This window comes from Amphimedon queenslandica, unplaced genomic scaffold, assembly GCF_000090795.2.
Source record: "Amphimedon queenslandica unplaced genomic scaffold, v1.1 AMPQUscaffold_13454, whole genome shotgun sequence".
Classification (NCBI taxonomy): Eukaryota; Metazoa; Porifera; class Demospongiae; order Haplosclerida; family Niphatidae; genus Amphimedon; species Amphimedon queenslandica.
Genome location: NW_003546310.1, coordinates 157,335 through 170,659, shown reverse-complemented (window position 1 = coordinate 170,659; position 13,325 = coordinate 157,335). Strand labels below are relative to the sequence as shown.

The window sequence follows — 13,325 nt, the reverse complement described above, 5'->3', positions numbered from 1 at the left end:
TGCTGTGCTGTGTTGCATAGCTGTACTGAGGGTTAATGATGACCTCTTCAGTAGTATTGGTGCTATTGATGGAGCCTGTACAAATTGGAAGAAAGCTTTCTTCCTCCACTTCCCCAGGCTGTGGTGCAGAAGAACTCGGGGACAGCACCTCGCTCTCTATTGGAGGATCCAAGAAACTAACCGAGGCAGTCGTTGTCATTCCAGCCTTCTTCAGTGGTGGTATTGGCACGCCATTAGGTTCTTTATCTTTCCCCATGATCTCTGTAACAGACTGGTAGTGAGGATTGATGGATACTGAGAGGTAATCAGAGCTATCAGACGAAGAGCAGCCATCTGAGTAGCCTGCTATACGAATGTCCTTCCGTATGTAGGATTATTGACGGGACTGGAAATCTCAGTGAATGTCATCTCCGACCATCACAATTCCAAGACAGGCAGATAGACTGAGAGCGGTAGCTCTCTTCTCTTAGCTACAAGCGTACAATTGTATGGTATGCTGCAACAGAAACACCTCATACAGTAAATTAATATTTACGCCCACAGCTTTTAGTGGCCTAGGGTCTTTGCATGTGTACAGCATGATATAACAGCAATGATACTCTGAATTACATTAATATACTAAAGAACAATGGTGCAGTGCTTGTAAAATAATGAATAATGCTCATGGTTTATGATAAACTATAATGTAGTGCTGTAATGGATAAGGTTTGGCGGACATCAAGCGTAAGTGTTGCACTAGAAATTTTACTCATTGACACATTAAACGAAAACAAACAGCTGGGAACATACATAAAATCAATAGAATAATTCATAAGCAATTATAATTAACACACACACACATAATAAGTTTATAATGGAGTGGTTGTTTATGAAATACTATGGTTCTGTCTTCATGGTATGATGATCATCACATTCTCAAAGTTACTGCTAACAGGACATCGGGAACGAAAGACTGAACAATAGACATCAGTAACCCTTGCAGCACCATTATAGAGAGGCACCAAAGCACAATCACATCTAACTTTCGACTTTGTTAATCTAACAGATGCAGAGTCACCTGATTCAATAGTCTCTCCTGAACGTGCTGTCATCCTTAGGTTAGTAAGAGGAGCAAAAAGTGAAGCATTACTTCCTGACACTTCAATATGGCAGGCAAGATCTAAATTATAATAGCCCTAATAATAATAATAATTATTATTATAAACTAATATATTATAATTAATATAATATAATATACTTAATGACTATTAATAGTAACACAGCAAACAGTCTCACAATTAATAAATGAAACAGGCTGTTGGGATAATAACTATTAATAATAATAATAATTCAATAACAACTAATAATAATAATAATAACAAAAAGAATTAAATGAATAAATAAAAAATAAAATAAAATAAAATAAAATAAAAAATAATAATAACAATAACAATAACAATAATGATAATAACAATAACAAGTCAGAACGGAGACAAAGACAAAGAGCCTGAATGCAAGGCATCAGTGATGAGGGCTGCGTTACCTCGTTGAATGGCAACTGATAAGCGTTGCATTAAATATTGACCAGCATTCACATCCCCCGAATAAATTATTATTATTATAATTATAACAATAACAATTTATGCAGGTCTATGAAGCTAGACGTTGCTGCACAAATATAATAAAATACTATAATAACACTCACATCTACAATGACATCGTGATAGTCAGTTGTACAATAAAATACATTAGTAGGCATAGAGCAGTTAGATAGGTACTCATAGACGCAAGAGCTATACACACCCACATTCCTCATCTCAGCATCAAACATTAATCCAGCAATAGAGACATTTTGAGCCGTCAAGTTGGCCAGGGCTTCATAGCAAGTTGAATTAACATCAGAGACGGTACTATTGATGAATGAGGACTGAGAGGCTAATGACTGGTCAGTATTGTTATTCTGTATATAGAGAAAAGAATAGAATTAAGTATTGGTTGTTAATATAATTATCATTATTATTGTTACTTACATTCTTTTCAATCACAGTAATGACAGAAGTAATATCTTTTAATAGCTCTGTCAGATTGGCTGCATCTTGCTTTATAGTAAGTAGGAGGAATAAGGGGAATTGACATTTCATCAGAAAGGAAATACAATGTATCACAAGTTGTGGTTAAATCTCTCTACCTCTTCTCATACTCAAAGACTCCACATTTATTATCATAATCAATATTTGAGAAGTAGGTATGATGGTGGATATATGAGCCAATATGCAATTACAAATAGTGCTAGCCTGTACAGGGAAGCTAAGGGATATGTATAACATCTGTTATCTGTTACATATGAATGCTAGCAGTTCACATGTTACAAGCATGCACCAATAGAGTGATTGTAAATACTACCTTACCTCAATTTGTGCTTTAATTGGAGACACATCTGGAGCTGGAAAGAGAAAGAGAAAAAGAAAGAGGGGGGGAGAGAATAGAAAGAAAGGAGGAAGAAAGCAGGGAAAGACCACTAATAATTAATTGCTAAAACCACAAAACTTAAAAAAAATATTCATTCTTTAAATTGCTGAGACAGCAAACAACACAGACACTACATGCATAGATAACTACAGTCATGAAGCTGCTCATTGTAACTAGCCAACTTGAATTACAAACCTTACAAGGTTTACATGTGCTAAAAGAACGCTAAGGATAAGAAAAGGGGTGGAACAATACATGCATTGATGCACCTTAGATATTGGATGCATATTAAACCACAGAGCATGTACATGTACATGAACATAAAACCCAAGATGAAACTATAACTAGTAATGAGAGAATCTACCACAAAGTATGATAAGGGATTGTAACAACAAATTACTCATGTCATGGAGTTGTGATTTATCCTTATACCTTACAGCAAACCAATCAAGACAAAATACAACAATTACTGATTACATAATCATTACATAATTAACTCACTAGGGCAGAGACATTGTGAAAGAGAAGGTGAGGGTACAATTGACATATAAGCTCCTGTTACTGCCTCATTTGATTTTGATGCATCTAGTTTTGATGATGAACATGTTTCAGCAGTTGGCCCATAGACCCCAAACAATAACAAAAGGACCAACACCACTGCCACTATGGCGAGGAACAAGCTAATCGCGACAAAGATAGAGAGATATGTGACCCTCAGACACTTAATAGACATGTAATCAATCTTAGCTCCAAGCCTATCCCGCGAATTTATTTGTGTGCTGGTAGGATGGAGCGTATCCCCTCTTGTAGCGTACATCGCATTAAAGGTGGTCCTACGAGCCTCTGGTAAAGGAGGAGGGCACTGCTTCTCTCTCGGGATACTGTCATAGACAGGAGTATCAACTGAAGTCAGATGTCAGATCTGATTGTTAGTTTAAGAATAATTTCTAAAATAAATTGATATGGCACTTACCTAAGGACTAGAGAAAGAGAGGGAGAGGGGGGAATAAACATTACAGTAATTTTGGAATAACATAGCAAAGTAATGAAAATTACAAAATCCTAACAAAGGAATCTAATCTAACATCATAACACATCCTGGGCACTTGCATGTTTAATGCCATAATTATAAATGAATGGGGAAGGAATGGGGAGGACGAGGTGGAGCAAAAGGAATAGCACTAACATGTACATGTACATAACCAAGATTCAAGCAACATACTACCATACGTGTACATGTACAATCTAAACTGCCGGGTCTTTAATCCGATCCCATAACCCTCATGCACACTTGATACGATTACAACTAATACTTTGAATACAAGCAAACATTACTTAGACTACAATGCATGAATGCTGAAGTGACACTGTTGTGTGCTTGGAGTAGATCTATTTATTACGTGAATGTCGGCTCCATGTTGCTGCTGGTCGGACATGCTGGTCTGATTGGAGTTGAATCTTCTCAGCTCAACGTTATAGTCACACGAGGACATGATGATCCAGTGAGTGATTTAAACAAAGGACGAAACGACGAGAAACAAGAACTAAAAGGATGCTTTAATTTCTTTCTTCTATTATTGATTTTATATGCCACGTGGATCCTCCTACTCCTGAGTTATCGATTCAAATTGAATTGATACAAATGCTAGTGTTGTATTTAGTCCTAAACAAGACGATAACCTGAGTAGCCCCAGTGCTAACTCACACACACTTTCTCTCTCTTTTGCTGTAATTCACCAAATTAGTCTTTGTAAAGGTAAGCCAATAGATTCCGGGGTAATTTAATTTCTACGAATAATGCGGAATAAACAAAATTATTATTTTTGTTATTATTGTTATAATTGTCATGGTCTTTCTTTATTTTCCTTTTCTTTGTCTTATTTATTTTCCTCCCCGGTACTCTGAATTGCACCTCAGTTTACCCTCAGTGCTGCTACTTTCATTTTCTTGAACTCTGCCTCTATCCATTTATGTGTACTGTAAATTTCTAAAATAAATAAATAAATAACTGTATCCTCGACAATTTTTGGCAAATCCATTACCTCCTCCCAATGTTTTTCATGTACTCATACATGTACATGTACATCTATTCTACAAATGTATGTACTGTATGTATATACATGTATGTGTGTAATATACATGTACGTATATGTGTATATTATTTAATGAAATGTTATTTATTTATGATAATTATTTTCCTTATTGTAGTATGTATAGGCTGTTATCTGAGGAGAAGGATGACTCATTTTAGAAGACGATTGAAGATGTGGCCAATAAACTCTTCCTTGTTCCTTGTCTATACCTGAAGGTCTACTGCATGTTATTAGTAAGGGAGGGAGAGAGGGAAGGAGAGAGTGAGAGGGGGAGAGAGGAAGAGGGATGGATGGGAGAGAGGGGGGAGAGAGAGGGAGGGATGGAAGGAGGGAGAGAGAGGGGGGAGAGAAGAGGAATAAAGAACGAAGAAGGAAGAGTGAAATAGAAGAAGTTATATATTCTATTCATTGTTCTACTAGGAAGCAACTCCATGCACCTGGTTTTCATCACCAACAATCATTATGCCACCTAGAGGAGGTTAACATACATGTACATTGTATTTGCAATAATTGTACATGTACATGTACATTCAGTTTTGGTTTCACTTCTCTTCTCTCTCTCTCTCTCTCTCTCTCTCTCTCTCTCCCTCTCTGTCTTCTCCTCCCCCCTTTCTGTCTTTCTTCCCCCCTCTCTCTCCCCTCCCTCCAGATCTTCATCTTGATGTTAGACTAAACTATTCATTCGTATGTCTCTCAGTTGATAATGTTCGCAAAGTCATTGCTGCTTTATTCAGTAAACAGACCATTGTGTTCACTTCCTCCAATTACTCCATGCCAGCATTAGTAATATCTGTATAGTATTTTGGGTAGTTGCTATCGTTTTATTTTTTTAAATACAGATCAGGATAGGAAAAGATTTAATTGGTGAGAGAAAAGCAATTGTCCCTCTTAAAGAAGATTTTTGGGGAAAGGAGTTTCATTATACACAATGAACTGATCAACAATGATGTACATGTAAGTAGATTCATTTGACTGTCTCTCTCCCACTACTACTTTTGTCTTTTATAAAAGTTCTGTGTGTTATTTGAGCTACATGCATGTACATGTAACTAAATTTAAAATTTGACGATTTAAGGACTAATAGATTGTGAGTAGCAGGTTTGGACTCAGTTACAATTGTAATCATAATTGATTGTAATTGATTACATTTTTTGATATTTATATTCATAATCATAATCAAGCAAATCCTAAAGCTTATAATCATAATAAAAATCATATGCACACATTAAGGGCATATAATCATTGCAGTAAATCATACATGTACATATGGCAAAGGATATCAAAGTTAACACACAATTATGATCATGTATCACAGCATTGAGTTACCTACTCAGTGCAGTAAATTTAACCACTACTTTTAATGGCTTTTAAGTCGAGAAATCTTATGTTTTTGGCATTTATGTTCTCAGAAGTTAAAATAAGGCACTAACTAACAAAATATTGAGCAATTGAAATGTGTCTAATCAGTGTATGATCATCATTAATTATTTATTTTAATCACGTGATAATCATGCACACATATACCGTAAATCCTCAAATAAAAGCCCAGGCGTCAATTTCTTAAAATGTCATCTCGACGTCGAAAAAAAGTGAAAAAAGAAAATAAAACTTGAGGCAACAACGGGATTCGAACTCGGGACCTCATGCAATTCTTTTCAGGATGCTTAACGAAGTATCTACAAAGAATCTGAAATACTTTTAGGCTAGATTTGCGTACTTATACTTCAATTTTATTGCTAACTCGGCGTTTCCAGCTTTTATTTGAGGATTTACGGTAATCATAATTGTAGTCATAATTATATATTTTTCCAGTAATCTATTCATAATTATTCACAAAGACATATAGGTCCAATCGTATTCGTTATTATGATCATGTGAGTGTATAATCAACACCAGCCATGGTGATTAGTTACCAGTGTAGTATTCTTTACATTATGGTAGTAGCATACATGTACATGTACTTGTTAGTTGACTAAGAAAAGCTTTAATGTATATGTATGTACTGTACATGTAAATGTATGTATTACACAAAATTGTGATGCTACACTCAATTTAGAGCAGTCTTGTTTGAGCAAAAAAGACATGCAATTAATGCAAATGTGGTTTTACGTAACATGTGGCTTTATTCCTCTATTTTGCATGTTTGCGTGTAACATTAATTTTCTAATTGAGTCATGTCACCCTTTTTATTATAGGTTGTACATATATGTATACCTGCCTATCCCTTTCTTCCATCATAATTACTTGTATACCAGCCTCTGGAAATTGTGCAATGACTTATTTGCTTTTGTTTTTATTATTTATACACAATGTACATGTACTGTAGTTATTTAGTGACTATTATTATTGTTTAATTCCTTTGATTTGTCTGCTAGAATCTCTTCCCTCCATTCCACTATTGTTTTCCATCCCTTAAAATTAACTTTATTTCTTAAGTATGATAACAGTAAAACCAAGTAATATTTGTAAAAATAAGAAATTAAATTTATCATCCACAAATAAAGTAAAACATAAATATGCACTCTTTTATAGTGAGAAATTATTAATAATTTTTCTAAATAAACTTGTAGTGATTGTTCATTAATTTTAATCAAACATTGTGTTTCTATTGTTTTTGTTTCTTGTGTTTTATTGCAAAATGAGAAAAATAAAATGTATAACAATAAAAAAATATTTATAGGTAAAATGGACAATCTCAAAGGCAAGAAGGAAAACCACATCTTTATTTTTAGTATGTATTGTAAGTCATTTTTAATTATTAATTTTATTTATAATTAATTTTTAAAATTATTGTTAAAATTATTTTAATTATTTGATTCGGTTTTTATGTATTTTTATATGATTATTTATTTATTTTATTTCATAGAAGTTATGAACAAAATTAATTAATCTTATTAAATTTTGGTTATTAGTTAGTTATTAATAGTTATAAATAACATTACCAGTCAATAAAGGGGTGTTAAACAGCTCTTTTAACAGAACAACACCAGGCTAGATAGATTCAACACCCTAATTATAAACAACACCCAAATTTGTTACACCCACGAGTGTATATAGACACTTCTATCACAGCTTGCAACATATCAACACCTCTTTCAACAGAGCAACACCTCTTTCAATAGAACAACACCAAGCTAGATTGATTCAACACCCCAATAGTAAACAACACCCAAATTTGTGACACCCACGAGTGTACACCAACACCTCAGTTTTAACAGTGTAGGTCAACAGGGCTTGGACCTGGCCACAATAAAACTTACCTCTCAGGCGTGCAACAGGGTGAGATCGCAGAAAGTCTTTCAGACCACACTATTCATAATATGCCACGCCTGCACCAAGTTCTGAGGGGGGTTGGGGTGTCGACAGGTAAACTGGGAAGGTCTCCACACCTGAGGCTCCCAATTACTCTCAGCATTCCATGGAAGATGAGACAGGTGTGGTCTCTCCACGGGGATTATGATAGAACGCAATGGGAGCCAGTCCCATTGACAGCCTTGTTTTGCTTCTGTAGGTCAGGGGAAGTCACTGTGCTTTGCATCAAGTCCTATGATACACAGGTACACCTGTGGATGTTAATGTAGATAGCTGTCAAGAGCCTTCAGTAGTCTCAAATTTCTTTTGACATACCAAGACAGATTAAGAAGAGAGAGGAGTAAGGATCATATTAGGTGGAAGTGGGAACGACCTTTGCCCTGTGACAGCACTCTTAATTTACCTTAAGCAACGAGGTAATAATCAGAGAGCCTTATTCAGTACAAGGCATGGTATGCCTTAGTGCAGATCTCACTTGGTGGAGGAGGTACATTATGCCCTTACTAGGGCGGGGCATCCTGGAGCAAACTTTGCTGGTCACAGTTTTAGAATAGGGGCCAGAAAGAGTGGCAGACAGCATGATACAGACCTTGGGCTGTTGGAAGAATGCAGCGTACTGCCTCTGCATTCGCACATTGATGGGTCACCTAGATGGGGTATCCAGATCCCTCCCCCAAAGCGATCTCTGAAACTAATGACTACAAGGAGGGAATTTATAGGTCTTTTTATTATAATCTTTTCCTGTTTTCTATTTCAAGTCCCTAATCTCCTATATGTATATATCCTGACATTATGTAATTAACAATAGGGCACTATGTAAATGCATTTCAAAATCTGGAGATGCATTTCTAAATCTGGAGATTTAGGAGTGGAGTTGTAAGGATCCCGGAAAAGGAAAGGTAACTGCAATCCTCGCTTTGGTGGTACAAACAATTCACCTTACTTTAATGCTAGTTCATTTACCAGTCTCAATTGTTATTAAGAAGTCTAACTATTATTAAGCTTGGGGCCTACAGGTTACAGGAGCTCCCCATATTAATCATAACACGGGATCCATACTTCCACAGCCTGAATAGTTAATTAGAGTTTAAGCCAGAGGGTTGAACAAGGTTAACTAGAAGGCTGTATTCTTGTAGTGAATATTAATAGGTTAAATGATAGTTATTATTACTAGTGGAAAAGCAACAAGCAGCAGCAGCTCAAGAGATTCACTCAGTCTTTTTTCTTTTCACCCAGCCCGGCTTTATCATCTCCATTACCTTAAGGGTAATGTGACATAGAAGTGTTATTACAAACCGTTCCCCTTACTTTCATGCTAGTTTATTTACCATTCTCAATAGTTATTAAAAAGTCTAACTATTGCTAAGTTTTATGTAATAACACGGGATCCATACTTCCATAGCCTCAATAATTAATTGAATCTTGATAATTGTCATAGTAAAAAGATACTATTGTGATATTGTATTATGACAACCGAAACTATCTCAGTAAGCAAGAAAGCAGTGACTCAATTGAAACGGCATTGCAGAGTAGAGTAAAATGACAGACAGAGGGGAAAAGCATAGCAATGAAAGGAATGAGACAAAAAATACGTTAATAATAATAATTGAAAAATCTCATGCTTATCAATCATTTTTCCTACACGTGTTTCATTTACAGCATCATGTGTGGCAGCTTGTTAGATTTTCAGCTTACATCACCTCATCTAATCAAGTCCAAATGCTCCCTAAATATTGAAGGAAATTAATCAAGCTGTGGCAGAAGCATTTAGATGGGAAGGAGAAAAACAAGACAATTAAATAACTTGTGAGTATGGCTTGAATGTAGCCCGCTATCTAGCATATCGCAACAGTTAGAAAATCACACTATATGTTGTTATTTTGTCCAATTTGCCATCTACATCTATTAAATCAAACCCAGCCTACAGTATATAGTCCCTATAGGACGCTAACTTATAGAAGCAATTATAGATACTGTATATGAGACACTATTTGAAATCATCTGTGTCCTATCTACATTTTTTTAGGAAAAACGTTTCGAAATTCATCTGCTGGATGGCAAAACAAGTATATAGGAGGCCAAAAGCAGCCTTTGCATACAAGTTGCTTCAAGTGCTCAGGAGACATTCTGGTGTTTTTTTTCCATGTTACTAACATTAATTGCCTCTCTGGCAAGCTCTGAAGCCATAAAGGCCTTATGTTCCATATTTCGCCATGTAGCTCATGCCTTCCAAGTCAAGATTGTGTGTGGATACCGTAATGCAATAATTACTTACAGAAATTACCTCCCTATAGTAAATAATTTTCATACTCCTTGTTACATACAACATGTATATGTATGTTCAATGTATTACATATCTACTGCTATAAATACATCATTACAATGACACGTAAATTAATTAAGATCACATCCACAATTACGATTAGGAGGGTTAAAAATATGTCTGAAATTAATTATGGGCGTGTTCTAAAATATGAATATGATTAAAAGGTGTTAGTAAAAAAGAACTGCTGACCATAAAAAAAGCATATTTAAATATGTAGATCTGACGTAAATCTAGTCGTCTTGTTTAAAAATGCAAATCAGTGGTTTTGTCATCACTGCAGCAATAGTTAAATTACCAGTCACTGTACAACAGAAATTGGTAATCCATGCAGCTGCCTGATTGCATTATGAGATTGTATTATCCAATAAGTAAATAAGAGTTTAATATTCTTTTTCATCTTCTTAAAATAAGACTACAATACTTGTTTATCATCTCTAACTGAAATGTAAGAGTCTTAAGGATGTTGTAAGAGTCAAGAATGATAGAAAAGTTATTTGTGTCAGTATCAGAAATCATTGTTGGATAGGGACTGACAAAGGCACACACAGATAATCTTTTTTGCTATATAGGAGTATAAGCAGGACTACCATAATTATCACCATACGCAATACCAATTTTGATAGAAATCTTGATAAGTTTAATGATAAACAGCTTAAATAAATGATCAAAAGAACTAAACAATCAACAACCGAACAACAGACAGACAAACAACAAAACCGACCAAATGTTGCAAAAACCACTTCCTTAAATAACATAGAGAATATTCTAGAATAGAGTACATACACGGTAGAAAGTTCTAAAGAAGAGAGTTCTAGTAGAAACTATAGAGATTTCTAGAAGGGACAAGACTATACAGGACAAAATTAGATATTACTAAACTAACAATAATAACTAATAATGTAAAATATATGTACACATACATGTGACAGTAACTCTTTAGTGTACTTTCCTCAACACTCCTCACTAAACAGTGGATGTGTCCAATTCAGTCATTTCAATTAGATTCCTGAGTCTCATGGATCTTTTACCAAACAGTCCCTTTGTAAAAATGTCTGCCAACATATCTTCTGTCTTGCAGTACTCCACTCTAATCATTCCTTCCTTTACTTGTTCTCTAATAAAGTGATATTTAATAGCAATATGTTTGCTACGTCCATAAACTGTGGGTTTTTAGTGAGACAGCTAGCCGACTGGTTATCCTCTTGGATCACCATTGCTTAAGCAGGTTTCTTGGATACTTCAGCTATGAATCGCCTAAGCCATATGGCTTCCTGAGCAGCTGAAGTTGAAGCAACATACTCAGCTTCAGAGGTTGACAGTGACACACATGCTTGCTTATGACTTTGCCAACTGACTGGTCCTCCTCCAATATGAAACACACCCAGAAGTAGATTTCCTATGATCTAAGTCACCTCCCCAATCAGCATCTGAGGAACCACTGCAATTAATACCACCAGTTCAACTATAAAGAATACCATAGTTAATGGTTCCCACCAAATACCTAAAGATGTGTTTAAGTGCCTTCCAGTGTTCTTTAGTTGGATTAGCAGTGAATCTTGCTATACTGAAAACAGCATACGCAATATCTGGACGAGATCTAGTAGACAAATAGAGTAGCTTGCAAACTGCAGACTGGTACAGTTCTATGATCTCAATCTCATCAACCACAGATGCCTTCTTAAGCTTTAGACTTGAATAAACTGGAGAGGAAGCAGGCTTTGCATCAGGCACTCGAAAATCTTCAACAATATTCTTTGTATAAGATGGTTGACCAATCCAGACTTTACCATTTTTCAGATCTTGCACTACCTTTACACCCAAATAATATTTTAGCTCTCCTAAATCCTTTACATTGAAACAATGTGCTAGATCACACTTGACCTTCTTAATCTGTTAATCACTTTTCCCAGCAATGATAATGTCATCGACATAAATAGCGACTATCAATGGATCCTTTTCCATAGATGCTGACACATAAAGACATGGATCACTTTTCAACTGTGCTAATCCCATACTCTGAAGTTGAGCATCTAATGCTGAGTTCCAGCACGTTGGTGACTGTTTTAAACCATATAAACTTCTTTTTAGCTTACATACCATCTGCTCCTTTTCTTTTTCTATGTATCCTTCTGGTTGCTTCATATACACGCATTCATTCAGCTCTCCATTAAGAAACGCAGTAGTCACATCCATTTGATGAACTTTTAAACTCTTCTCGGCAGCAACAGCTAAAACAGTTCTTATTGATTCGAACCTTACCACAGGTCAGAATGTTTCATTATAGTCAAGGCCAGGTCTCTGACAATAACCCCGTGCCACAAGATGAGCTTTGTGACATTCAATTTGACCACGTTCATCCACTTTACACTTGAAAATCCATTTGCAATTAACGACATGACCTGTTTCTGGAGCTTCAACCAATTTCCATGCATCATTGTCATAAAGAGATTTCATTTTTGCATTCATGGCTTCCTTCCATTTATGACTATCAGAACTCAGCACCTCATTGACAGTAGTAGGTTCAGCTACATGTGTATTGTGAGTCAGATTAATGAAGCTACCATAAAAATAAGGACGCCTTTTGATCCGAGTTGATCTTCGCTGAATAGCTGATCCCTCTTGCTCTTCAGTATTACCTTCTTCACGATGAGTATCATCTGTTTCTTCTTCATTTATTGTTTCATCCTCATTTTCTCCATTAACTGTTTCTTCAGTTTCTTCCACTTGCTCTTCTCTTAGATTAATGCATACCAAAGGCTGATCTTTCTCCTTCTCCTTGTAGTTAAAAAATTCTGTTTCATTAAAGATGACATCACGACTATATACTATCTTTAACTTCTGCACATCATACAACCGATAACCCTTCCTGGTATCTGGATACCCTAGAAACATGCATTTCTGCGATTTGAAATCCAGCTTTTGTCTTTCATTCTTTTGGCACATGTCAATATGCTACACAGCCAAAAACACGTTAATGTCTAACACTTGGCTTTTCTCCAGTAAGAGCTTCAAATGGAGTTTTATTCATCACAGCTTTGGTAGGACTATGATTTCGAAGATAAACAGCAGTGACCAGAGCCTCTGCCCAGAATCGTTGAGGGAGTTTAGCACCTGACAACATTGATCTAACCATCTCCACCAGAGTC

General features: G+C 35.7%; 1 protein-coding gene across 1 annotated transcript; it reads right to left on the bottom strand.

The window, feature by feature from the left end:
• Positions 1-877: 877 nt before the first annotated feature.
• LOC109581214 (uncharacterized) lies at positions 878-3,941 on the bottom strand. The gene is made up of 7 exons (XM_019995116.1): positions 3,849-3,941; positions 3,422-3,428; positions 2,950-3,351; positions 2,388-2,497; positions 2,010-2,078; positions 1,685-1,939; positions 878-1,175 (listed from the first exon to the last, which is right to left on the bottom strand). The coding sequence occupies exons 1-7, from the start codon at positions 3,939-3,941 to the stop codon at positions 891-893; spliced, it is 1,221 nt and encodes a 406-aa protein (XP_019850675.1). The 3' UTR covers positions 878-890.
• Positions 3,942-13,325: the final 9,384 nt, after the last annotated feature.